We start from the raw sequence: 25,689 nt of genomic DNA, 5'->3' as shown, positions 1-25,689 counted from the left end.
TGATTCACTGTGTTGATTCATGGTCCATGCCCCTCATCTCCGGACTCGATCCCACCGGTTCCTCCTCCTTTCGAGCTTCCGCGCAGGAGTCGAAGCTTGTAGCGTTAGAGACATGCTCGCGTCGCTCCTGTCGTGGATCCCGTCGAGCGTGCACCCGTACCTGCGCAGTCTCTTGGTCCGCGCCCTCCGCCTCGCTCCGCTCCCAAAGCATGTCGCGTTCATCATGGACGGCAACCGGCGCTCGGCCCGCTTGCGCTCGCTGCCCGTCCGCGTCGGCCACGAGGAAGGCTTCGACGCGCTCAAGCGGGTCCTCAGCTTCTTGCTCAAACTCGACATCCCGCATGTCACCGTGTACGCCTTCTCGATCGAGAACTTTAACCGCGACCCGCACGAGGTCGACACTCTCATGGAGATGGCCCGCAAGCGCCTCGTCGAAATCTGTCAGCACGGGTCAGTCGCCCGACGAGCGCGACTCGTAACCGATGCAATACTGAACCGCTCTTTGCCCTTTCCAGCGCGTTGTTGCAGCAATACGGCGTGCAGATTCGCGTCTTGGGCCGGCGAGACCTCTTGCCCCCGGACGTGCAACAGTCGTGCGCGCAAGCCGAGGCGATGACTGCCCACAACACCAAGTCCGACGAGTTCCCTCCCTCGCTGCCGGCGAATTTTGACCTGATCTTGACCCTTATTCGTAGAGGAATTCTCAATCTGTGCTGTCCCTATACGTCTCAGGAAGAGATCGCGACGGCAGTCAAGCGCACCGTCGATGCGACCGAACACGACCCCACCTTCTCTCCCTCGTGCGCTTTCTCGGTCCTGACCCTTGCGAGCGAATTTACATGTTCGCTGATTCACTCTTGCTCCTGTCAGTGACATTACGGAAGAATCGATCGCATCGAACCTGTACACGGCCGCTTCTCCCCCGGTCGACATTCTCATTCGCACGTCGGGAGTTTCCAGGCTGTCCGACTTTCTCTTGTGGCAGGTCCGTTTCGTCATTCCTGCTCTGGACTTAGAATCTTGCCACGATCGATGCTGATGATATTGATCGAGGGAACGCAGTGTAATGAGAACACGGTGCTACACTTTATCGAACCCAACTGGCCCGATATTGGAGTTGCCGATGTCTTGCCTCCTCTCCTCAGCTACCAGGCGGAAGCTTTCGTCGACGCCGTGCAACACCTCGCGCAGCAAGTGGTCCGGTGGACAGTCGGCAGCGACAAGGGAGGCAAGGAAGACTGAAGATGGTATCAGAGACGACTATGGGTATGCTGGCTACAAGCACAAAGATCACGGGCGACAATGAATCGCACAAGGCTCCAACTGGCGGGGCTTTCAACCCGACTCAACTTTACGATCGTCGGATGACTTTCGCTTCGGCCAAATTGCCGATTTGCTCTTTGAGCTTCTCGCGTTCGTCCTCGTCGAGCTTGCGGAACCGGATCGGGGTTGGATTCGGATCACTCGTACGAGACGGAGGTGCGGTATACAGTACGGACGAAGACGTCGACAGGGCGGCAGACTGCGCCGCGAGTCTCGCAAACAGGGTCGTCTGTTCGCGATACCTGGCAGGCAGGATCCACCATCGCCCGCAAACAAAGGTCAGACTCGTGGCAGAGGAGGAAGAAAACGTGTATGTGGGTGCTACTCACAATCGATACGCTTCCGGGTTCGCGCAAACGGCTTCACGCAATTCGTCGAGTGCTCTCCGTTTGAAGCTCGCCTTGACGAAATGCAGGACGTTCCAGATGAAATCCTCTCGTGGTCTCCACGTCGGGAACCTCGAATCCAATCTCATCCTGCCCGAGACGGGATCGACGAGGGGGTGAAAGATGGAAGAGTCGAACGTGACGACCGGAATCGTGTGGGGGTACGTCGAAGGAATCGAGAGAGTGAAATGCAAGATTGCGCCCGCGTAGTACCCTTTGTGAATCGAGAGCACTCCTGACCAGCCTACTCGAAGGTTACAAGCGATCTGAGCATTGAGACGCAACGGACACTCGCAGGAAGAGAGGAGAGAGAGAAGCTGACGGAACACTTCGGTCGGAAAGAGGTACATGCCGAGCGGTAGGTGATTTGGTTGTCCTAGTGCAGCAAATTCGAGCAGGGCTTCCTGCCTAGCCGTTTGTGCCGGGATGAGGGACATGCTCGGGCCAATATTGGATGATGCACTTTGGGCGGTGTGTGCACGTTTGGTGATTCAATCTGCACGGAGTCTCGTAGTGATGTGCTCCTCTTGAACACTCGAACTCGTAACAGGCTGACAAGGTGCTGCTTTGCGATTGAAGAGATGAGACCCGTGCCGCAGCGCAAGTTGATCATCAACTTCGTCTCGCCTCGGGTTTGTCTCGATGCGCTCAAGATGACCACACACAGTGCAAGATCGTTGGCGCTCTATCGCAACTTCTTGAGGGGGATCCGGACTGTAGCAAGAGGAGATCGCGCCAAGGTGATCAACCTGCGCAGATCATTCAACCCACAATGGAGGGCCGAACTCGACAACGCAGCAAAGACGCCAACACCTGACCTGGGTCTCAGAGACATCGCAGAAAGAAGTGAGTCCAGATCCTCGCTTTCAGACTCGCGCGTGACGGCTGACCAGTTCGAGTTTCCCTTGTCTACAGTGACCGCGACGCTCAAGTTGCTCGAATCTTCACGCCGACTCACGACAAACCTCTCTTCCTTGTCGTACCATCACTACCCGCACTGGCTCTCTGGAACTGCCAATTCGACTCGCCTGTACGCTCACACTCCAAAGCCGATCGAATGGGATCCACAAGACCCGCTCAAAGCCCTCAAACTACACGAGAAGCGCAAGCGCGACCGAGAGGAACGCGGTGAAGGCAAGTTGGCAGAGCTAGCCGACAACGGCTTGACAGCGGTCAGGAACCGGGCAGAATCGCAGAACCGAGTCGCGCTGGGACGATGGGAACTCAAAGGTTGACCACCATCTCATGCTTGGTCGTTCAAACACTCGGCGTCTCGCTCCAACAGGACGCAAAGGGAGCTGAGCGAGACGAGAATCTCGAACTTAGTATAGCCAAGTTTCGCCATTGTGAGTCTCCTGCTCTCTTACTTCGCTGATACTGCGCCGACTCACGGTCCCTCGTATCGTGCAAACACCGGGAACAGCTCTGTCAACTTGTTTCGGCGATCCCTCAGAGATTTCGGCACGTTCCGCTCCACGGGTCGTTCGTACAGTCGATCCAAACGCAGCACTTGTGACCTGTGCTGTCTCTCTCTATGCGCCCGTCGGCACCGAGTATGTCATGCGGCTCAATGGCAAGAGTTTGACGGATCCCGAGGATGTTCCGTTTGGTAGAAAAAAGCGTTTTGCTTTCTGTCTGTCTCTCGATGTTCTCGTACAAAGTGTTTCGAATTGAAATGCAGGATCACAGATCAAGCTGAAAATATGTGAGCTTATCGCCAGAAAATTTACGATAAAGAAAAGAGAAAATCCACAAAGCGCCTGCTCAGTTTTTCATCAAACAAACAAAACAGCGACAACAGCCAGCGTTCAGGTTCAGGCTCCAGCACGCCGAAGGGACGGACACCTTGACTGGTTGCTTCGCTCTTCTCCCGCCTCGAGCTCGCCCACTTCGCCTCTGCCCACGCGAATTCGAGAGTTCAGGCCAACCCCACTTTTTTCACCTTCGGGCGCAAAAGTTGGGTGGGTGGGCAACAGGGCGCTCTCCTACCGCATGCCTGGAACAGAGCAAGGAGGTGCAGCGAATGGGAACAGTCTTGGCAGCATCCAGGCGGATGACATCGGAAGAAGTGGAGGACCGCGAGAGCAGCAAGCAGCATTCAGTCGACTCCAACGTGCGCTGGTTACGCTGAATGGGACGCGGGGCGGGCAAGGGGCAGCGGTCACAGTCGGCTCTGGGCAGAGGCATGTCGAGGCGGTCAATGTGCCATCTCCTCCAGTCCGCCCAACCGAGCGCTTGGGCACGGCGACATTTATTGGACAGCCTCAATCCACCAGCGCTCATCTCGAGCCCGTTCCGATCCATCCTAGCACTCAGCAACCCCGAGCTCCGTTGACTCGCCAAATTGTCCCCAGCTCGGCAACAGTCTCGTTCTCAACTTCCTCGGCTTCTATACCCGCTCCCGCACACTATCCCGCCTCCGCCTCTGCCGCTCGTCCTCCCCTGTCTTCTCAGCACCGCCGCGTCTCGTATGAACATCGTCGTTCGTCTCAGCAGCAGGAGAGATCTGTCGCATCTCCCTCCGGAGCGCCGCCTCAACCACGACACGACCCTTCGCCTCTCCCCTCGGATCCTCGCCGCAATCCACAACTTATCTCGGGCGCTTCCGTGAATGCAAATGCTCAGATCTACGGTCCATTGTTTGCGATTGCGCCCGGAAAGCCTATTCGGGAGGAACCGTCGCTCATTCACGTCGTCCAAGGGCTTGCCTCGTTGTCCGCGGCGGGTGGCTTCAGTAAGTCGCTGTACTTGGGGCTTCCTGCTTCCCCGTCAACAGCGCGTTGACCATGGTCTCCCTTGTTGCAGAGGTTGAAAAGAGTCTCGAAACCTCGATCCTCATCCTGTTGAGCCGCGCGCAGCTGCCCACAAACGCCCACTCGTTGCGCCAGTTCGAACCGCATCTGCGAGAGACGCTCACGCCCGGCATGCTCGCCAAGGACTATCTCGTGATTTTTCAGACCTGGCAATACTTCACCTTTAGGTGTCGTGTCGTGACGTTCCCGATTACCGGACCTCTGGTCGCTGCGTTCTTGTGGACGCCCGACACAGTCAAAGCCGAAGATCGAGCCAAGGTCGTGTTCGTCCTCGAGCAGTATCGAAAGTGCACCGTCGGGGCCTACATCGAATGGATCAGGACCGACGAGCAATTGCAGCTCATGCGGGAATGGACGGGAGAGGAGAGGCGAGCTTGGGTACGGTACATTGAAATGGCACAGGTGCCGCTAGGCGAATGGTTCATGGTGAAGGACGGTTTCTTGTCTCCCGACCATGCCGAGAACAGGTGAGATCAGCTATAAACAATCGCAACAGACGAGCGGCCGCTGACGATTACTCTGGTTTATTCTAGGTCGCATGCAGCAACTACTTCGACCTCGACTTCGACTTCGACCCCGATGACCTCGACTTCGACTTCGACTTGGACCCCGATACCGAACGCGGACCCGACCCCGCAACAGGCTGTTTCTGTGCAAGTTCGACGCGCAGCTCCTGCTCCCTCGCTTACGCGCCAAACCGAGACAACTGCTCAGACTTCAACATTCGCTCCGCGCAAACACCCTCTTCCTGCCAATCCTTCGTTGAAGGCCCTCGGAAAACGCCCTCAGGGAGAAGGTTCGCCCCATTCCCCTGTCTCCTCAGCTTCGCCTCCTCCTCCTCCTCCTCCTCCTCCTCCTCATCTGCCTCTACAACCTGAGCCTGCTCCAGACTCTGGCGGAGATATGGCGCCCGAAGCGGCGGCGCCTCAGTACGGCTTCACGCGACTCGGGCAACCCCGGCGGAGACCCTTCTACAAAAGGAAGCTACCACCAGAGGAGAGGAGAGCTGATGAAGAGTTCTATGTGGCAGTGAGAGACTGTGCGGCTGCTTTGTCGAAAGCTCGGGAAATCAGGGTTCGATCGTCGTCCCGGCCTTCTGTCCCAACTATCCCGAGGACAGGTTCTTCTTCCGCGAGACTGCCTGCGCAGCCACCGTCTCCGTCGCCATACGCCGATTACATTCCACTGTCTTGCGCTCACGGACCATCCCCTGCGCCCATCCTGGCGCATGTCGACATTTCATCCGCATTCGCCACTACTCTGCCGAGCAACCCTGCAGCTTTCCGCCTGACCAGCACCGCGCTCGGCGTAGATCTTGGAGCTCTCAGGTCTGTCGCGGACGGCACCGCTCCACATTCTGCAAAGCCCACTTCGCATCCTCGAGTTACCTTGACTCCGCACCTGTTCCTCCCTTACCCCAAATGCTTGTCACTTCCGCAACAATTGTCTCCAAGGGAGCAGCAGCGCACGTTCGCATTCGCCACTGATCTCGATGGGTCTCTTGGCCTTGGCCTTGTCGAGCTCGAGAAGAAGCTGGTCGCAGAGAACGTGGGAGCCGACGAGCGGGAGGTCAGCAAGCAACGAATCTTGACAAGGACAGTCAGAGATGCGATCGCCCGGGGCAAACCGACACTGGTGGAAGGAACGATGGTCGAAGTCAGGGAACCGGTGGCAGCGGCGAAGGCCAGAAAACGCGCGGCGAGGTATGGGGTAAAACCTGTCTACTGCTTCACGCAACCGGCGAGTGAGGGTTCAGAGTCGCGAAAGGCGGAAGCAAGTCCTACGCAAGCAGGCTTGGCTAAGCTCCTCCCGGCAACGGACGGAACCGCGCACAGTCTAGCGGACCAAGCGGAGACCGAGAAGGGATCATTCGCGGCGACTTCAAAAGAAGAAGCTCCTTCTGAGCGGAAACGGAAGAGGGAACACGCTGTGGAACAGTCGGGCGAGGGAGAAGCGGGCAGCATTGGTACCACGAAACAGGTGTGCAGATCCCCCTTTCACGCGCAGAAACGAACCTTGTTGACTCAGAGCCTCGGTGTAGTCGTCTGAAACGCCAAGAATCGACATACAACAACCATTGTTGAGCGGACACTACCCGACGAGTCAGCCCGGTCCCGAGCCCAGTCCCACCTCTGCCAACTCAAGCTCAGAACCACCACTAGCTCTTAAAACGGCCTCGTCTCATCTTCGTCGACCCTCACTCTCGTCCAACTCCGCGTCTGCCCCGGCAGTCCCGCAGCAAGTACAGAGGAACCGTTCAAACTCGAACTCGCAGGAACCCCCGAACAAGATGCGTCGACAAGCTTCTGCGGCTGCTGGCGGTGGGAGTTTGCATCCGCTCGCTCTCCTCTACGCAACTCAGAGTCCGCAATTCAGGCAGGGCGCTCGACTCAAGGCTGCTACTATCGTCGCCGCAACCAAAAATGGCATCATTCCCGCCTCAAAGTCTCCGCTCATCGCCGCCAAGATCCTTACTGAGGGTGCTGTATTGCCGAAACAAAGTCCACGCATCGGCTCAAGCGGGCTCGCCCCGAGGAATAGCCCCCGAAATGGGCCCAAACCCCTGTCACCTCCGCTCATCCCGATTCCGTTGCCCGCCGAGAAGCAGCGTGAGCACATTGCGAAGCTACACAGTGACAGCAATGAGGCAACAATCAGCAGCAAGCCAGATGCCATGCAAGTTGACATCGAGCGGTCACAAGCCGAATTCGAAAGACTGCACCCTCCCGCGACTTCGTCTCAGGGTTCATCTGCTCTTGGGGTAGTTCTTGAGCTCCCGTCTCTACAACCTCCGCCTCCTCCACCTGTTCCGACTCCAACAACGTCGAAACGGGCTAGTCCGGCAGCACCGGGACATATACTGCCTATTCCGATACCATCCTCGCCGAGCGCTGCTCTTCCGAGCCCACGGTCTCCCGAACCGCGCTCGTCCCTGGAGAATGTGCCGGAACCGAACGGGCAAGAACCCGCAGTGACATCCCTTGCGGGACCAGCCACATCGACCTTTTCTCGCCTTGTCGGGACCTTTACATCGAGCGTTGCAAGATTTGTCGGAGCTGCCGTCAGCCCTACGAAGGCTGTCCAGCCTCAATCATCGCCCAAGCAGCCTTCAATCGATGCGGCGAGCCATAGACTCGCGCCATCATACAACTCTGGAGCAGAGAACGAGGTGGTTCCAGAATCGCCGCTGATACCGGATTCACCATCAAGTGCTTTCCAGCCCAAGGATGGAGTCAATCCCACTGCCGCTGCGGATGTGACAAACCAGGGATCGACCGATCTCGACGATCCGGCAAGCACAAGCGAGATCTCATGCACGCCAGATAGCACGCATGGTGCTTCGAGCGATCGAGCGAACAAGTCAGAACATGAACAGCTGATACCGAATGACAGCCCTGCACGAGTCGGCCCCTTGAACAACCATCCGCTTCGCAAAACCCCGAAGTCGATCTTGTCGGTCAGCGAGCCATACTTTCCGTTTGGTCGATTGCACTGAGACGCTGGCTCGGGTTGCTCGCAACTGTTCTTTCCGATAACGCATTTCCACCTTCTACTTGTTTACGATTCCGTACTGTATGTGATGTGTGCCGTGCCCTAGTTGTTGTAACAATACCTTCGAGCTTTTACCGCATCTACCTCAAGCTTGTGCCTTGTCACCCTCGTCTATCCTACCGTAGCACCTTCCTCATGAACTGGGCGGTGACAAGCGAATCAGTACCCTGACCGGCGGTCACAGCACACGTTGGCGCGTTAGAGGACTGACCACGGCCTGTAGCTTGACAATACTGCCATCGGGCGCCGGTTCCTTGTAACGTGGCTCCCGCTTGTATGGCACGTAACCGAGTCGCGTGTACCAGGGTTCCATCAACCTCACGTTCGGATCCATCTCGACTCCGATCGAAGCCCACAACTCTTTCGTCTTGCCTGCGATCCCGCACAGCGTGTTCAGGGTGATCTCCTTGGCTCCAATCTCGACCGCTTTGGTCTCGAGTTCCCGCATGACAATGCTGCAAATATTCGAGGGAACAGTCAGATTCAGTTACCCAGTGATGAGACTGCCTGGAGTAGCATTGAAAGCACTGACTTTCCGAGTCCGAGTCCTTGTTGCGATCCCAAGATGTAGAACGCTGCTAGCGAGCAGATTCCCTCGTCCTTGTTACCGAGGGACTCGTCACCGTCATAATCCTCCCAATCCTGGAGAAGGGAGGGCCACGAAATTAGGGCGAGAACGAGGAAAGCGCAAAGAATTCGAATAATTTACCAGGCTGACGTGACCGAGCGGTCGAAAGTCTAGGTACGGAGCTGGAGGTCCAAGACCGTCGGTTCGGTTGAACTTTTCTCGCACAGGCGGAGGACCGCGTAACCGTAATTTGGCCTCGGGCGTATTCTGCGGCATAATCCAATAGAGGCCCTTGACCTGCCGACGCGCTTGCTCTCGCCATGCCTCGACGCTCTCGACTGCCCAACCGCACAGCTGTCAGACACAACACGAGATTTCAGTGGGCTCTGACGATGATGTAGAACGTCGACACTTGACAAAGACGCACAATTCTTTGTTGGATCAAGGTCTCGACGTGAATATCATTGTCTGGCTCGAACGGGATCAGCTGGATAAGATCGTTTGTGCTCATCGCTCGTGGCGGAGAGTCAAGCGTTGCCCGAGCTGGAAGATACACGAGAGGAGCGACGAGCAAAGGTCCTCGCGGTGTCGGATCTCGCGTGGATACCGATCACCGCGCAGCGAGGCGATCGCTCGTTCCCGGCTTCCGACCGCGGGGTAATTTGAGCAAGACATGATCAGCCGCAACAGCGAATCCGCACGCGATGAAAGTTAGCGAGCAACTTGACCTCGCTCAGTACCGACAGCATCCGACTCGACCATGACGACCCAGTACGAACGCAACGCAGTCACACTATACGTCCGCTTGCGACACCGGCTCCCGTGTTGACCTTTGACGCGATGTCAACCGCCTGTCCGACGCACGCTCCACATTCCGCGCCAGTCTCTCCCTTCCGCAGCTGGACAATGAGGATGGATTCGACTCAGTACCGCCAGCAATCAGGGCTTCGGTCAGAATAGTGGAAGCGAGAGGGTGTGACTTGTGACTAGGGAGGGTTCGCGCGTTCCGGTCCGCCGGAGCGAGCAAGTCAATCGCATGAAAGTTGCATTGGATAGGCTAGGGGAACTCTAATCAGGCGAAGATCTGCTCAGGATTGCATTTGCAGCCGGAGTCAGCGCCTCGACCGGATCCTATAGCTAGTCGTGTCTACGCACCCGGTCACGCTTGCGCCTCTGCTTCCTTCGTCTCGCCTACCCGCCATGTCGGGCCTCAGCACATCCTCGTCCGACTCGCACGAATTCATTCTCCTCCCGGAGCATCCGACGCCCTCAGCCCTCGTCCAGATCGGGACCCCCGCTTCCCCTCCTCTCCGTCCCTCAACATTCCCTCCTCCTGCGCCATCGTCGCCTCCCCTGACTCGCCGCCGGTTTGTCAAGCGTAGTCATGGCCCAGACGAATCGTCGTCGCTGTCGTCTCCGGCCCCCGAGCCGACCACCCCTCCGGCGCCGGCGTACTACTCTCACTCGCGACGAGGCAGTGCAAGTCCTGGTGGGTCATCGTCGCGCGAGCGATCGCCGCCGATCATCGCTCCGCACGAATCTCTTGTCGGAGACGTCCACATGGTCAGTCCGGACTCGCTCCCAGCCTCGCCCGTGCCCGAGCTGACCAGGTTGGCTGCCGTGACTTAGTCTAAAACGCGGGTCATCATCTCGAAAACGCACACCATCTACGACACGGCGAACGTGCCGTTCCGTTCGGCTCTCGTAGGATTCAGGGCGACTTTCCATTCTCGCGAGTCTTTTCCGGCCGATGCCATCCTTGCCAGCATGGGGGCTGACTAAACCGCGTTTGCCCGTCAACAGCTCCAGCTCCAAGCGCTCGGGTGCGAGACGCCGAGATCACTCTGCGCTTCCTGTCGTCGAACGGAGACAGTGCGCCCATCATCAAGGCCATCACACCGACTTCGAGGGGAATCGGGCCGACCACTTCAGTCACAGACTCGTACTCGACGACCGCAGGTTTGAACCTCGGCTACACGGCCGCGGGGACACTCGAGCTCAGTCGAACGGCACAAAAGACGTACACCCACTCGACCCAGGCGCGCATCTCGTCGTCGGGAGTCGAGACGAACGAGTTGTGGTTAACCCTGACTGAAGATCCATCGGCAAGGCAAGGGATCCCCACGACCGTCGACTTTGCCGCGTTGGTGCACCTAACGAGCAGTCCGCCGTTCGAAGCCGAATTGAGGTGAGCGGTCCCTGCTCGACGGCCTCTCGTGACTTGAATGACATAGTTCAATTGCAGCGTTGGAGTCACGATCGGCAGAGGTCCTCAAGCATTGCTCAAGATGCTGTCGTCGCCGCAAGAGTGGATTGCGCTGTACGACGGCACGACCGGCCTGAACCCGGTACGCCTCGCGACGCCTTCGTCAAGCTCATTCCGCCCGAGCGGACTCGTCACTGCGCCCGTGGACGATCAAGACCGACTTGCTGTTGCGACCGAGCGGATGGTGACGAGGGGACTCAAGAAGCAGAGGTCGGACCTGATGGAGTGTTGAGATGAACCACAAAAACCTAGGCTAGAAGTTCCGTCTCGTTCGCGGTATATTTGTGTCCGTACCTCGCAAAGCAATGTCTATCGCTGTAACCTATGGCCGTTGAGAGAGAGAGCGTGCAACATGAGAAAGACCGAACGCCGTGTGGGGGCGCCGAATTCCGCGAAAGTTGATCACCGGCGAAGCTTCTCCATCTCCGTAGCCTCGATCACGATGGGCGCCGAGGACCACAAGGATGGGATCGCCTACGAACAGTCTGACCGCAGCAAGATCAAGTGAGTCGCTCGCGAATGCTGTTACGTCGGTCGCAAGCTGCGTAGCATCACTATCCCTCGAAGCGGTCGCTCCTCGCTCTCTTGCAGCATGACCGAGGTGTGAATTCTCTGGGCTGACCACGACCTCTTGTACAGGTTCGCTCCATTTGTGGTGCCGCGACATCGGCGGACGCAGATGTTCGCCGTCTTCCTGTGGTCGACACTCTTGCCTCTCTCGCTCGGCTTCTTCTTTGTCCTCTGGTGTGTAGTTACTCTCTTCGACGTTGCCCCTATGTGCTTGTGCCAATAGAGGATCGAGCTGATCCTCGTCGCTCTCGCCTCGCCTAGTTCAATCAAGCAGTTGTGGCCCCTCATCATTGCGTACATGACTTGGGTATTCTTCATCGACAAGGCACCTGTGACGGGAGGTCGGACGCAGATGTGGTTGAGGAAAGCTCCGATATGGAGATACTTTGCGAGTTATTTCCCCGTCAGGTTAGTAGCTCATTCGTCTTCTTTGTTCACCTTGGCTGGATTGCTAATCGCTCGTCTCGCTGTCTTTGTTCCTACCTAGCCTGATCAAGGTGAGAATCTTTCTATGCAGGAGAAATTGACATTCGAGCGGGTGCTGATTTTCGATTGAATTTGGTCTGAACCGTCAGACTGCAGAATTGCCGCCAGATCGCAAATACGTCTTTGGATACCATCCCCATGGAGTGATCGGGATGGGAGCGAGTAAGTTTGAGCCTGCCTCTTTCGAGGTATGAACCGAGCAGAGCTTGATGTGCTCTCGGTCTCTCGATCCATGTGCTGACCTGTTGATGCCTGTCTATCCTACAGTCGCCAACTTTGGAACCGACGCGACGGGCTTTTCGAGGCTCTTTCCTGGACTCAAACCTCACTTGCTCACACTCGCATCAAACTTTCAACTGCCACTCTACCGGGAACTGTTGCTGTCCCTAGGTGTCTGCTCAGTCAGCATGAAATCTTGTCAAAACATCCTGAGACAAGGTAAGTTGGCGTATGTTGTCAAAGCGTCATCGTTGTAAAAGACTAACGACCTCCTCGTGCGTATCGGCAGGACCGGGTTCTTCCTTGACGATAGTGGTAGGAGGCGCGGCGGAGAGTCTGAGCGCACACCCTGGCACGGCAGATTTGACTCTCAAGAGACGGAAAGGCTTCATCAAGCTCGCGATCCGGCAAGGAGCAGATCTCGTACCAGTCTTTTCTTTCGGAGAGAACGATGTCAGTCTCTCCGAGCCTTCCCTTTCTACTCCTCAGTCGAAACACTGAATCTTCAGAGCACTTGACTCGCTCTCGGCCGTTCAGATCTTCAAACAACTTGCGAACGCTCGAGGGACAAGGTTGTACAAGCTACAGAAACGCTTCCAAGCCATGTTTGGTTTCACCCTTCGTGAGCCGCACTTGCCCCGTTCGACTGAGAAAGACACGAGCTCACCTAGATCGTCCAGCTATTTTCTTTGGTCGAGGACTGTTCAACTGTGAGCCTTCCGACTCGTGTCTCGTCTTGGTCACCACGAGCTTGCTGCTGACTTCTTCTCTGTCTGCAGACAACATGGGTCTGATGCCATACCGGCATCCTATCGTCTCAGTCGGTAAGCTCGTAAACCGTTACTGCGTACATGCAGTCGTATCCAGGGCACTGATCCGCTTCTCTTTTGGTGACAGTCGGTCGCCCTATCCAGGTAACACAACATGATCATCCGACTCAGGAGATGCTCGAGGAGGTGCAGGGTCGATACATCGCCGAGCTGAAAACGTACGACAACTATTTCACCTTCTTTTGACTGCACGCGTTCTAACGAGAACGTATCTTGGTGTGACGGTCAGGATCTGGGAGAACTACAAGGACGCTTACGCAAAGAGTCGCACGAGGGAATTGACCATCATCGCCTGAATCGCTCGAATGATCCGCCTCGGACCGTTCCTTTTTTGTGCTTCCGTCAAATATACACAGTGTGGAGGTCGTACAACTCCACCTTTTCAGTGCCCTTTTTGTGCTTCTTTGTTGTGACTCGCCCTTCAACACGATCTGTCAATGTTTCCTCCCTTTTTACAATTCTTTTTTCACTCTCCTCACTCAGCGTCGACAGGCAGGACTCGTTGCAGACTTGCTATGTACCTTTCATCATCTCCCGGCCCCCTGAATCTTGTCGCTTGCACCAGTTTCGCTAGCTCAGAAGCCAAGCAACCGTGTACGACGTTGAACCCTCTCGCGCTTCTCTTGTGCAAACAGCGACAAATTCCGTGCGAGTTGCGCCGAGTTTGATTCGATCGTCGAGAGGTACGGGCGCAGGATGGGAAGCTCTTGACACCAGAACCTGATCGTGGTCTCCCAAATCAAGCTGTTTCTCCTCGCAGCAGCAGACGGAAGGTACACAGCGGAGGTCAGTATCATGAAATAACACGGGGAGATCAGAGATAAGCAAGGCTCGAAGGGAGACAGGACTTGCTGGATGTTGGTAGGATCCTGGCTGTCGATAAATTCCGACTTGACTTTGCCCGGTCGGGACCTCGACCCGAGGTACTTGTTGATCTCGACGAACCGCAACAAGGGCTCATGGCGAGCACAAAGGTCGGATAAGAGCTGGTTGTACTCCGAGACCATCTTGGATCTCGTTGAAAAATCGTGAGGTTGGTGAGAATCACGCGTCAAAGATGCGAGTGGAGTCTTCGACGTTCGCTTCTGTTCGCATGTAAACGCGTCGTGAGTCTCCTCTGCGAGTATGCTGTAAGTGCACCATGGACCAACTAGGAAATACTTCGCAGCGCTTGTCTCGAGGTCTGTGCGCAAGAACAGTTTCAAGTCAGGGTCCATCGATGTCCATCGAGGAGGACTGCCTGACGCTACGCACTTTTGTCGTCGACTACAGGAGGGGTGACACCCGCCACGAACACAGTGACGCCGAATCGCTTCGCGATGGGTACCATTTCGTTCAGCATAAATCTCTGGAAAGAGTTGAAGACATGTTGCACAAAGTCATCGGGTCCGCGGGCGGACGGTCCTTCCGACTTGACCTGCCTGTGGATAAATCAACCTTCAGGAATATGGATCATCTACAACCGTGAAAGGACGACATGTCAATGACCCACCAGAGATAGTTGAGGTGCATGTCGACCGCACCAAATTGCAGCAGTACGCTTCGAGGTTGTCTCCGTGTTATTTGTTCGACAATCGCGGAGCCTACCTCAAGCGTCGATTCAGGGTTGCCGAGACCCTGCGAGACATGCCCCCAAAACCTGTACCGGTCAGCATTCGCGAAAGATTGTTGAAGCGAAACTGTCGCATTCAGCACTCAACTCGTCCACTCGCGCCGCTGAATCTGTTCACTTTGACCAGGCTCGGTCCGAGTAGGGTAAAGACGCCTGCAAACGAGTCGCCGAAGACTTCGAGGACTGGAGTTTCGAGCGCGAGTGCGGGAGAGGACGAGAGTGCGCCTCGACAAGGGTTCGAGACGCGCGCTGCGTTCGGAGAGGATGCGCCTGAGCTGTCTGGAGTCGGAGGGTGGTACAGAGTGAAGTCTCTGGTGGAGTTTGTCGGCGGACCACTTGGTGTAATCCAGGATCCGGTTGAGGAAGGAGGGGCAGGTGCGTGCGACGATGTCGGAGATGGGTTCGCCGAATCGGTTCGAGCTGGTGACGCCGGTTGGCGCAAAGCTGGAGCTCGGTACAGTAATCCAGACGATATGGGGGAAGTATTGCCTGCGGAAGGAGACAAGCGATGTTGGCCTGCACGAGCGCGGAGCTGGTCGCTGGCGGGAAAGGTCAAGAAGCTGAACCAGCTAGACGTCGCACTCATAGCCTACTACTTGTATTGCCGGTCGATCCAGGTGATACGAGGCGAGTAAGGGGGAGAAGGAGGGATTTTGACGGAAGCTACGATGCGCCTTCCAAATTCCGAAGAAGGTAAACAACTGAGCCGTCATCGAGCGATACGACAGGAGCACGCGCTCGGATACCGATCGGCGAACGACGCGCTTCGGAGACAGCAGGGGCCTGAGCGGGAAAGCCTAAAAGCTAGGAGAGCTTGCATGTGGAAAGTAAATAAAGTGTCTGGTACGGTGCAGTCAATGTCCGACTCTATGGTACTACATAGGCTGATCTTAAATGCCTTCGAGGAAGGAGGTGACAAAATACACAAAATCGGTAGATCAGATGGACTTAGGTTACTCTGCGGAGTCCGGCCTATCGATTCGTGAATGCCTCGGAGACCAATAAGATGAGTACGACTACTTCGAGCGCTGCGCCAGCAAATAGCTCTGCCAGACAGGATGCAAACGAGTGAGCGGGAGATCGAAGATGAGAAGGCTTGGTGCATACTCACGACTAAAGCCGGGTCCAAGAACGGCAGTCCCCGACCCTGCCTTGACGAGCTCGTCTCTCGCTTTCGACAGCTCGGAGCGAAGTGAGAGGGTTGCGGCGAGCAAGATGGCTAGGCCAAGGACGCCTGCCACCGTAGCGACTTTCCTCATCGTAGGTTGTTCCGCTGCAAGGCCTTGCGCCTTCCCCGTTTTAGTCAGATGAGCCACAATCGAGGAACCGACTACGGCGAGGAGCTGGAAAGCTATCAGCAGCAGCGACACGAACATGCCGACGGGAGCGAGGGGGAACTGGTCCGGCAATATTGCCACGGTCGAGGCAGGCAGCGTAGTGTTGGCGGCATAGAGATCGAGGAAGATCGGGGTGAACGTGGGCGACATGCAAGCAAGGTCCGAGGAGTCGACCGAGTGACAGGCACCTGTCGCGACAATCGAGATCAGTTGTTGAAGTCCTAGGGCAGAACTAAGCGATCTGGCGTTACCCAGAGGTCCGTAAACGAGCGTGTAGGTGCGGGCTGAACCGGCAGCAGTGGCGGCATTTGGCTTTTTCGCGCGCTTGATCAACCTCGAGCTCTCGTGCTCGTGATCTGTTGTTGAAGGGAGTGACAGGGAGCGGCGGCTCGGACTGGAGCTTGTCGAAACATTGGTTGAGACGGAGAGAAGAGACACGCGGTCCGCAAAAATGGGGGTAGGAGCAAGAAAGGCGAGCAGAGATACGAGGAAAGCGGTCAGGAGAATGATGGGCGAGAGCGTATGGTACAAGTGATTCATGGACGCGGGCATAGCGTTTGTGCGGTGTCGACCAGCGACAAGAGCGCGATAAGAATACGGAAAAGAAAGAAGAGAGGATCGCGAAAGCAGCCCGCTGCACATACAAGAGCAGGCTTGCTCGCATCAGTCAAGCGCGAGAATCGAGCGCTCTGGGACAAGGTAACCAGAACAAGGTCAAAATCGCGACGCGGACAAAGGGGAAGAGAGGCGGAACCTGCGCTTGTCTGCACTAGCTTCGTGGTCTTTGGCGGAAGATCGCGATCGATGCGGCACCCCAGAGCGAAAGTACGCGACATCTGTCCCGTAGGCAAGGTGAGACGGAGCAAACGACGTCGACGAGGAATTCTTCCGCACTTGGGAGGACAAGCGATGGCTTCTCGTGACGGTTGTGGCTCAAGCGCTGATGTTTGTCTCGTCATGGCAACACCATTCTCTGTCCCGAGCTGAGGCGAGGGTTCGCCTGTGAGCGAACGAAAATGACCGCTTTTAGATCACGTGCTCCCTTGACCTTGCCCCTGATTCACCCGTTTCATCATGTCTCGTGCGCCTTGTCCTGCTCGATCTCTTTGTTCTTCACAGAACCTGTTCATCTCTCGAAGATGGTCGGAGTTCGTAGCGACCACACACTCTTCGAGACGCTCATCGTCCCGGCATACCACTCCTTTCTGATCAGAGCAGGACACTGCCCGCAAGACTAGTCCACGCATAGCAAGATTGGAAATCTGGCCCGCGAATGCACTCGAACATGCAGGTCAACCCCATTCACCTCGCCCCGCTGCACCCGAGCGAGCAACAGACTCCGTCGAGTCTTTCCCACAAGGATTCTTTCCTCTCCACATTTCAAGGCGAATCGAATGCGCCAACAAGTCGCCGACGGCGCCACCGGCTCTCTCTGTCCAGTTGGAACAGACAGACGTTCGCGCACGTATTTTGGGCCGGAATGCCACTCGTGATCCACACGATCGCGATCGCTCTCTTGCTCGTTGTCCTGCTCTCAAACTCTGCCAATAAGCCGTTCATGTCAGTCAAGGAATCGGGAGGTACTGGGTTGTTGCAGTACTATGTCACGAGTAAGCGCAATCCGTGTCTACCGATCGGGAGAATCCCTATTGACACCGATCGGGAGAATCCCTATTGACACTGTCGAGCGCAATAGACTCTTGTGCCGTTACCCCTGGCAGGACTGAACGAGTCTGCACCGCAAGATCGCTTTACGCCAACTTCGTCCCTTCCCTCACCATGATCAGCTCTTCCTTGCCTGGGTTCTCGGCCCTCAAGCTCCCGTTCTACTCGGACCAGACGCCATCGATCATGCTCACTTCGCTGTGTCTCTTGATCTTCTCACTCGTCATCTACCTCCCTCTGTGGATTCTCGCCTACTTCCCGAACGCACGACTTCCGCCTCGGTTCGTACGGTTCGTGCGCTACAAATCTCGACCACTGTTCTACCTCACCGGAGTGTTCTCGTTCCTCGGGTTCATTTTCATCCTCTCGATCGGGATTGGGTACAACTTGTACTTTATCGGGTTCATTCGAGATTTCGATACGTATTACCGGTTCGGAGTATTACAAACGGGTTCGAACGGATTTGTGTGGACGGCCGAGGTTGGGGATGGGTTTGGAGCGGTGTGGGCCGCAACGACTTGTGCCGCGTTGACCGTGATCGGCATCAAGATCAGTTTGCACAATGGATTGGACGAGAAGGTCGAGTGGCCCAAGGATCTCAAGGACGCCAACGCCTACGGAATGTACTGAGCCCTTAAAAGAAGGGCATCTTTGGGAACCGGCTCGCTTGTCAGATAGGAATGTAATTGTTTGTCTCTTCTCGCAAGCTCTTCCGAACGAGAGAAAGGAAATTTCGAGAATCGTGACTTGCGCGCAACTGGATTGGTAAGCGCAAAAGCGAGCGAACAAGAGGATATCGACAGCACAGGGAGGAACAGGAGAGTTTTCAGGGTATAGGAAAAGGGATAGGATATAGGTAGGCGTTGGGATCGAGTGATGCGATGCTATACGGATTTCTAGGAAAGGATGCGTCTGGAAACAGGTAAAAGGATGTGCCGAGCGCGAGGGAGAGCGAAAGCAAAAGCCAAACGGAGGGTCACGGACCGGGCCATGAAAGCAAGAACAATGGGAACAGGAAGGGCAGTGGAGAAGGAGTCGAGAGCAAGTGTCAAGCCGATAGGGAAGAATGAGGTGGAAGGATTCTCCTCGAAGGTCGAGGAAAATCGGTAAACCAGCGGGATGTGAACGACGGGAAAGATACAGAGAGCTCAAAGAAACACACACGCGCGAGTAGCAAGAGAGTACATCCGATAGAGAAAAGAGGAAGAGATGGTATAGAACGACAAATCACATAGGCAACTCAAAGGACTAGGAAAGGAACACTGATACTACGGGGGAATTCGAGAGAACCGATTCATACATGCGTGGGAATCAAGCGGGTCACTGACCGTCGGTCCTACTCCTCTTGCCGTTCCCTGCGGCTTGTTGCATCTGACCTTGACCGACGGGAGTCATGCCGCCAAACTGACCCATCTGACTGAAGTCCATCGCGCCTGCGCCTCCAAACTGCGACATGTCGAAGCCACCACCGAACCCGGCCATTGGGTTGAACCCACCTGCGCCCATCATGCCGCCCATCCCTCCCATCGCACCGAACGGGTTCATGCCAAACATGCCCATGCCACCCATGCCTGTCGGATCAAACATGTTGGGGGCGGCCTGCTGTGGTTGCATTGCTGGATTCGGTACAAAGTTGGGAGCGTTCGATGCTGATTGTTGCTGACGGTTGTTGTTGTTGCTGTAGCCGTTTTGACCACCGTTCATCATACTCATGCCCATTCCCGATGCCATCCCCATGCCAGATGGTTGACTTTGACCAGGTCCGTTGACAAACTGACGCTTCTGCTGGTAGCCTTGCTGCTGACCTCCCAAAGTGTTGTTCGAGGCTCCACCTCCTGAAGTTCCACCTTCTCGCGAATTGATGTACGGGTACGTGCACGGCGGTGGGATCCTCAGTCCCGGTCGCGCAGATTGGTTCGCCGGGTTGTGCGATTGTCCAGGTTGGTTCCGCTGATGCGGTTCTCGGGGGAGCGTCTTGAACGGTGAACCGAGATTCGCGCCAATCACCAACGTGCAAGTCATGCGTTTCTCCTGATACTCGCTGGAAAACATCGGAAGCGAGATCATCAGAAGTCAGTTTGGGCAAGCTGGGGTAGCGAGGGTCGAAAGACGTACTTCTGATCTACAAAGCGCTTGACGAGTGCAGCAGCTTCGGGAGAACCAGTCTCGATGTAGGCGACACTGCGAGTCGTCGAACATTCGGGTCAGAACGAAGGACCGTTGAAACGACTCGAGGAGAGAAAGTCGTGGCACCCTTTCGATTTGCCGTTCACTTTGTGTTCCGAGAACGACACGTCCTTGAGCTTGACGTTGCTCGCGCCGGCGAGGTGACAGAGTTCAACCAAGTGTTGATCGCTTGTCCACTGCATGAGGGTGCGAGGATCAGAATTGATATCGGGTGGGTAGCGAGAGAGCAGCGCGTCGTTCGACTTGCCCAGTGAAGGTCCGAGACAAAGACGGCAGTCATCTGAGGGTTTGCTGCTCCTGCATGCGAGGTGGATGCAGCCGTTGAACCAGCCGGGGTTGCGGACGGGACACGGCCCGTGAGCGGGTTCGCAGGCAGGCCAGACATCAACGGTGCGCTGACCGGCTTCGAGGGCGGCGCGATCTGCGGACGCGTCTCGACCTGTTCCCTCTGCGTGGTTTGCAAGGCGATTGAGCGAGCGAGAGTCAGCGCAGTTGATGATGATGATGAAACACGCGAGGATGACAGCTCACGCGAGCGACTTCGAGGGTCGCGATCGGCTTGGGCATGGCGACTTCTGGCTCTTCCTTGACCGTCATGATGGGCTCGTCCTCGTAGTCGAGCTCGAGGGAGCCGGAGCGATGGCGCGAGTAGCTCATCGTCTGATCCGCCATGCTGTCCGAATCGATCCGCGGGGGTCCTAGTCGAGGGAGGGGGCACGTGCAGGCGCAAGTGATGATCGTCTGGCGCGAAAGTGATGAGCGTCGAGTGGTGCCAAGTGATGACCCGAGTAGTGCAGCTGAGACGCTCGCTCGAGCCGACTCTCTTTCTCGACCTCTCTCCCTCTCTCACGCTCTCACGCTCTGGATCGCACAGGATGGGGCGCACAGCTACGGTACACTTTGTAACCCTCCGCAACTGTCTCGTCAATCTCCCCCTGTCCATCACGGGGCCGCTGTCGCAACGCGGAGTGGTGCGTCTGCATTCCGGCTATCCTGGCTACCCGACTTTGGCTCATCCGGTTATCCCTCACAGGCTCCTCAGTCCATCGCAGTACAACTCTCGTTCAGGTCTGCCTCAACCGGAACCCAGACGGTCGTGGCAGGATGGACCGGCTTGCCTGCTTCGATCGATTCGGTTTCCTCCCGCGTCTCGCGAGGGACAACCTCCACAGACAGACTCGAGATCGATCCGCAATTCGCTCAGATGATCAGCCCTGCGCTCGCAGAGGGTACCACCGTCAGTCCATTCAGTTTGCATGTGGGGGTGAGGCGGTACTCACTCAGTCGCTTCTCGTCCGCATACAGGTCGCGATCGAGCTCCTGAGGGAGCTACCAGTAGCAAATACCGTCAATGTCACCCCCCTCACAGCAGACGACTGGGAAATTCTTGCAAGTCCCCCCGAGTCCCGTCTCGTGTCTTCCTCGCACACTTCTTCCGATGCTGATGCTCGGAAAACAGGAAAGCAACGCCGAGTTTGTCGAGATGTTTCTCTTGAACCAAGTGAGGGTCGTCAAGTTGGGCATGACAGTCGGCTGTTGGATCAACTCGTCCACCGTGGTCAAGTTCCTAGTCGGTACAGCCCTGATTTTCCTCTTCCCACAAAAGTGAAAGCTCTCGACAGGCTGACCTCGTCATGTTATGCTCCCCCAGACTCGACAGCCCCGGAGCCTTCGACGGCTTCATCCTCTCTTCTCCTAACCTCTTCGACGGAACTGATCGTAGCGCCCAAGTCTCGGCATGCACCTACGACACCTACGCCCGCTAAAACTCACGATCTCGCTTCCGTCGCTACTGCCAGCAATCAACTCGAATGGGACCACCTTCGTCGCAAATTGCTCAGGCTCTTGCCCCTCTCCTTGGAATCCCGTATCCATGAAGCATCTCTCGAAGGAAATCCTACGGGAGAAGAGATCTACCTCAATCGCGTGCTGTGCAACAAGCTGTACCGCATCTGGGGAGGTCACAAGTTGACCATTGCGGTCCAACCGAGACCCAAGAATCCATCGTCTGCCAACCAAACCGCGGATGATTCTTCCGCAAGTGCTATTCCGTCGGGATCGACGTCGACCGGTACCAACGTAGGCGACCATCACCAGAAACCTAAGGACGCGACGAGCGAGAACGACAAAACGCGCACAATCGAAGTCAGGATCAGGGAGAGCTCGATAGTCAAAGAAGGACAAGTATGGATCGGCAAATCGTTGCGGCATCAACTGGAGTTGATGACAGGAGACAAGGATGGAGCGTTTGAACTGCTCAAGTATGTTTTTCTAGGCTCGAGCGTGCCAGACACAGGCTGAGACTGACGCAACTTGGTGTTCGTCTCGCTCGTAGACTCGGTCCGCCAGTATCGGCGTCAAACAAGAAATCGGGGAAAGGACAGGAAGTCGCGCAATCACCCAAAGCGAACGGACAGTAGGTGCAGAATCTTGGCCAGAAGATGCGTCCTCCACGTGTTGATTCGAATATGTGTCAACAGTAGCTCTTCGCGACCAAATGGTGTTCCTGTTCAGACTGCTACCACTCTCGCCGGAGTCGATGCTCAACTCGCCAGTCTCACGTCGCATGTGGTCAACTCGCTCGTATCTCGCCAATTAGCGACCGCCAGTCCAGCAAACAACAGCGGAGGTCGAACGGTAGCTTCCGGCGTCTTGGTAACTGGAGCGAGCGGTGCTGGCAAGACCGCCTTGATCAAAGAGATTGGTAGAAGGTTATCGGATGATCTGAGAACGCTCACTCGTGAGTCCAAAAACCTTGCCTCGACGCGAGAAGAGGTCGAGTAACTCACCCCCTCGGTTTCATGTAGATTCAATCTACATTGATTGCTCGAAACACAGCGAAGAGAGACCGGTCAACCTCAAACACCGGATCAAAGACTGGTTCGACACTGCTTGTTGGCATTCTCCCAGTCTCCTACTCCTCGACAACCTGGACCGATTGATTCCTGCCGAAGTCGAGGTCAGTCCCCTTTTCTGCTTTCGTTTCTACCCATATCCTAGCTCTGACTAACGCCAATCTTTTAAACCCCCTCAAGCATGCCGACTCGTTCAACTCATTGCATCTTGCGAATACATTTGTTGGCTTGGCGCAGTCGGCTCTCGAATCGAGACCTGTCGTTGTCATTGCGACAGCACAAGGAACGACTAGCATGCACCCACTTCTCACTTCAACCCATCTGCTTGGAGAGACGGTCAGCTTGAAAGGACCGACGAAAGCAGGTCGAAAAGATGTAGGCGTCATGAGACCCTTCTGCGTTTGTCGACCCAGCAGACACGCTGACGATCTCATTCCTTCTACCGTCATCTCAAAGATCGTGAACAGTCTGATCCGGACGAAATTGGGAAACTCGAGTTTGACGCTCGACGCCAAGTTCAATGCTGCGAGTATCGCGGCCATCACTGAAGGTTACCTTCCAGCGGATCTCAAGGATTTCGTCGATCGGGCAGTGCACCAAAGCGCGATCCGAACGATGGCTTCGGCTACAAGCCCAGGTGTACGCATAGGAACCCCTCTTTTTCAGGCCACGCCCTCGTGCTGAGAGCCAGACTGATACTCCTCGGTCTCTGCTGTTCAGTCAGATTTGGTGTTGACGGCAGACGATTTCAACAAGGCTCAAATCGGATTCGTCCCGCTTTCATTGCGAGAAGTCAAACTTCAAAAGTCTGACGTGCAGTGGAGCGATATTGGAGGATTGCACGAGACCAGGAAGACGCTGCGAGAGACGCTGGAATGGCCGACGAAATATGGCGCCATCTTTGCTAGTTGTCCTCTCAGGTTGAGATCCGGGTCAGTCTCGCTTTTTCGAACCCCACGAAGTTTTGTGCGTGCTGACCGTTTTGATCAGACTCTTGTTATACGGGTACCCGGGATGCGGCAAAACTCTGCTCGCGAGTGCCGTTGCGAAAGAGTGTGGCCTCAACTTCATCTCGGTCAAAGGTCCAGAAATCCTCAACAAGTACATTGGAGCGTCAGAAAAATCGGTTCGAGATTTGTTCGATCGAGCTCAAGCTGCGAAACCTTGTGTCCTCTTCTTTGACGAGTTTGACTCGATTGCTCCGAAACGGTACGTGTGGTCGTCGTACTGCTCTCGTGCCGTTCGTAGTGTGATGTGGCTGATTAGATTCGCTCGCTTGACAGTGGCCACGACTCGACGGGCGTGACGGATCGCGTTGTCAACCAAATGCTGACCCAGATGGATGGAGCTGAAGGGTTGGACGGAGTTTACGTCCTTGCTGCGACGAGGTGCGCCATTTCCCCAATTTGCTTGCTCGGAACGGAAAAACGCAGTGGCTGATCGAACTTTGTCCCTGCAGCCGACCTGATCTCATTGATCCCGCTCTCCTTCGACCGGGTCGACTAGACAAATCGCTCCTATGCGACATGCCTTCGTACTCGGATCGTCTCGAAGTAAGCTCGCTCCTCTTTGATGCTTGTGCTCTATTCTAATTGCCAAGGTTTTCGCTCGCAGATCATGCAAGCCTGCTCGCGCAAATTGCATCTTTCCTCCTCGATTTCTCTCGAAGAATTTGCCGAGACAACTCAGGGCTACTCTGGCGCCGATCTACAAGCGCTCATGTACAATGCTCATCTCGACGCGATCCATTCGGGCCTGAATGCGGATCAAGATGCAGCCGAAGACGTAGACACGGCAAAGAAGGGGGAGCAAGACAATCAGATCAAATTTGTCGAGATCAGTGGCAATGGGAAAGAAGGTGGTGGAGTTCGAAGCAAAGCGGAACAGGCTGTTGTCAACAAGAGGGTGAGTCTCGAGTTTTCGTTCTTACCAGGAACCAAGCGTTTTGACTCGATTGGATTGCTCCAGCTCGAACAAATCTTGGCAAGCCTGAAAGAAGCGAAACGAGCGAGTTCGAAAAAGTCGATGCTCGAGAAATCCCAGGGCGTGTCCACAGGTCGGAAGCCGGCAAGTTTTGATTACTCTCTCTCTGGCTCTCTCGCGGTCCTTTGGCTTACCTGACTCGGTATCTGCAGACCATTGTCGAACCGCATCACCTGAAGAAATCGCTCGACAGTACGAGGCCTTCCGTTCCAGCAGACGAGCTGCGCCGACTACAGAAAATGTATGTTGCTTTCGACGCTGTAACCCAATTCATGGACATTAATCTTTGATTTACATTCAGATACAACGACTTTGTTTCTACACGATCAAAAGGAGGCCTACCCTCGGGAGAGGCATCAGATCAAGTTGGCGGACGAGCGAGTCTCATGTGAGGCGAACCAGCAACCTCGAAAGGGATATTTCGAGCAAAAGCAGAATCAGTTCAGCAGTACGCAGTGCATCTTGTTGTGCAATACTGTACGCTCTATTTGGACCAGATTGGGCCCGGTGATCATCAGCGTGGCCGTGAGGGCAGTTCGAGCACGAAATCTGGTGCCCAGGAGATCGCTCCAGCTACGCAATCGTTCGCACGCGATGCAGTCAACGAGCGATGAGCCGGATCTGTTGTCGGCGATCGCGTGCTCAACGTGAGGAAATGTCGGAAGGGACCAAGCGCTTTGCCCACTCTGGTCAGCGGGGTTAGAACGCGGAGAAGACAACTTCGAATTACCGGAGCGGGCGCGTCATCAAGCACATGGAATCCTTTGTTCAATCGGACGAAGGGGTCTTGAATTGCTGCAGCGCTCCGATGGACTGCCTGCAGTATGTAGAATGCATCGCGAGAGCAGCATGACGTACGTCGAAGGGTCATTTTGAGAAGGCGGGCATTTTCCAAATTAGTTACCGGCCACCGGGTCCGGGTGTACAACCCAGAACCCCTACATACGGCTACAGTACTGGCAATCTACTTTACAGTACTGTAGTATGCGTCGCGGTTACGCAAAGCGATCGACAGAAACGTGCAAACCAGGGACAAG

The 25,689-nt window shown here is 55.7% G+C and overlaps 11 protein-coding genes across 11 annotated transcripts; 7 read left to right on the top strand and 4 right to left on the bottom strand.

Moving 5' to 3' along the window:
• Positions 1–19: 19 nt before the first annotated feature.
• On the top strand, positions 20–1,242 carry JCM15063_003663 (undecaprenyl diphosphate synthase family protein; the record flags this gene model as incomplete). Its single annotated transcript, XM_076675584.1, has 5 exons — positions 20–450; positions 516–632; positions 696–800; positions 871–985; positions 1,063–1,242. 5 exons carry the CDS (start codon positions 20–22, stop codon positions 1,240–1,242), a joined length of 948 nt encoding a protein of 315 aa, XP_076537668.1.
• A 109-nt stretch (positions 1,243–1,351) lies between these two features.
• JCM15063_003662 (uncharacterized protein) lies at positions 1,352–2,146 on the bottom strand (the record flags this gene model as incomplete). The annotated part of the gene is made up of 3 exons (XM_076675583.1): positions 1,352–1,565; positions 1,653–1,953; positions 2,032–2,146. The coding sequence occupies 3 exons, from the start codon at positions 2,144–2,146 to the stop codon at positions 1,352–1,354; spliced, it is 630 nt and encodes a 209-aa protein (XP_076537667.1).
• Positions 2,147–2,290: 144 nt separating this feature from the next.
• Positions 2,291–2,944, top strand: JCM15063_003661 (uncharacterized protein; the record flags this gene model as incomplete). The annotated part of the gene is made up of 2 exons (XM_076675582.1): positions 2,291–2,555; positions 2,625–2,944. The coding sequence occupies 2 exons, from the start codon at positions 2,291–2,293 to the stop codon at positions 2,942–2,944; spliced, it is 585 nt and encodes a 194-aa protein (XP_076537666.1).
• A 757-nt stretch (positions 2,945–3,701) lies between these two features.
• JCM15063_003660 (uncharacterized protein) lies at positions 3,702–8,018 on the top strand (the record flags this gene model as incomplete). The annotated part of the gene is made up of 4 exons (XM_076675581.1): positions 3,702–4,443; positions 4,515–4,989; positions 5,056–6,502; positions 6,564–8,018. The coding sequence occupies 4 exons, from the start codon at positions 3,702–3,704 to the stop codon at positions 8,016–8,018; spliced, it is 4,119 nt and encodes a 1,372-aa protein (XP_076537665.1).
• A 172-nt stretch (positions 8,019–8,190) lies between these two features.
• Positions 8,191–9,153, bottom strand: JCM15063_003659 (uncharacterized protein; the record flags this gene model as incomplete). The annotated part of the gene is made up of 5 exons (XM_076675580.1): positions 8,191–8,214; positions 8,286–8,529; positions 8,607–8,716; positions 8,784–8,996; positions 9,070–9,153. 5 exons carry the CDS (start codon positions 9,151–9,153, stop codon positions 8,191–8,193), a joined length of 675 nt encoding a protein of 224 aa, XP_076537664.1.
• Positions 9,154–9,842: 689 nt separating this feature from the next.
• On the top strand, positions 9,843–11,140 carry JCM15063_003658 (uncharacterized protein; the record flags this gene model as incomplete). Its single annotated transcript, XM_076675579.1, has 4 exons — positions 9,843–10,205; positions 10,272–10,335; positions 10,446–10,830; positions 10,888–11,140. The coding sequence occupies 4 exons, from the start codon at positions 9,843–9,845 to the stop codon at positions 11,138–11,140; spliced, it is 1,065 nt and encodes a 354-aa protein (XP_076537663.1).
• Positions 11,141–11,350: 210 nt separating this feature from the next.
• On the top strand, positions 11,351–13,309 carry DGA1 (diacylglycerol O-acyltransferase; the record flags this gene model as incomplete). The annotated part of the gene is made up of 12 exons (XM_076675578.1): positions 11,351–11,412; positions 11,548–11,652; positions 11,740–11,886; positions 11,966–11,975; positions 12,054–12,126; positions 12,232–12,402; positions 12,473–12,636; positions 12,721–12,805; positions 12,864–12,893; positions 12,963–13,007; positions 13,081–13,171; positions 13,243–13,309. 12 exons carry the CDS (start codon positions 11,351–11,353, stop codon positions 13,307–13,309), a joined length of 1,050 nt encoding a protein of 349 aa, XP_076537662.1.
• Positions 13,310–13,588: 279 nt separating this feature from the next.
• Positions 13,589–16,502, bottom strand: JCM15063_003656 (uncharacterized protein; the record flags this gene model as incomplete). The annotated part of the gene is made up of 8 exons (XM_076675577.1): positions 13,589–13,757; positions 13,866–14,098; positions 14,165–14,196; positions 14,268–14,434; positions 14,506–14,630; positions 14,714–15,114; positions 15,737–16,150; positions 16,214–16,502. The coding sequence occupies 8 exons, from the start codon at positions 16,500–16,502 to the stop codon at positions 13,589–13,591; spliced, it is 1,830 nt and encodes a 609-aa protein (XP_076537661.1).
• Positions 16,503–17,235: 733 nt separating this feature from the next.
• Positions 17,236–18,257, top strand: JCM15063_003655 (uncharacterized protein; the record flags this gene model as incomplete). The annotated part of the gene is made up of 2 exons (XM_076675576.1): positions 17,236–17,572; positions 17,659–18,257. 2 exons carry the CDS (start codon positions 17,236–17,238, stop codon positions 18,255–18,257), a joined length of 936 nt encoding a protein of 311 aa, XP_076537660.1.
• A 690-nt stretch (positions 18,258–18,947) lies between these two features.
• Positions 18,948–20,471, bottom strand: JCM15063_003654 (RNA-binding protein; the record flags this gene model as incomplete). The annotated part of the gene is made up of 5 exons (XM_076675575.1): positions 18,948–19,668; positions 19,743–19,808; positions 19,881–19,990; positions 20,062–20,262; positions 20,346–20,471. The coding sequence occupies 5 exons, from the start codon at positions 20,469–20,471 to the stop codon at positions 18,948–18,950; spliced, it is 1,224 nt and encodes a 407-aa protein (XP_076537659.1).
• Positions 20,472–20,689: 218 nt separating this feature from the next.
• On the top strand, positions 20,690–25,044 carry PEX1 (AAA family ATPase peroxin 1; the record flags this gene model as incomplete). The annotated part of the gene is made up of 18 exons (XM_076675574.1): positions 20,690–20,785; positions 20,848–21,051; positions 21,120–21,203; positions 21,274–21,388; positions 21,466–22,075; positions 22,150–22,230; positions 22,295–22,554; positions 22,622–22,773; positions 22,850–23,044; positions 23,126–23,308; positions 23,390–23,601; positions 23,660–23,878; positions 23,953–24,057; positions 24,129–24,222; positions 24,284–24,574; positions 24,638–24,736; positions 24,805–24,893; positions 24,954–25,044. The coding sequence occupies 18 exons, from the start codon at positions 20,690–20,692 to the stop codon at positions 25,042–25,044; spliced, it is 3,180 nt and encodes a 1,059-aa protein (XP_076537658.1).
• Positions 25,045–25,689: the final 645 nt, after the last annotated feature.

Source organism: Sporobolomyces koalae, assembly GCF_050403365.1.
Source record: "Sporobolomyces koalae JCM15063 DNA, S_koalae_JCM15063T_v1_ctg1, whole genome shotgun sequence".
NCBI lineage: Eukaryota > Fungi > Basidiomycota > Microbotryomycetes > Sporidiobolales > Sporidiobolaceae > Sporobolomyces > Sporobolomyces koalae.
Note: the sequence above shows the minus strand (reverse complement) of the source record. Positions and strands in the feature narration are given on the sequence as shown.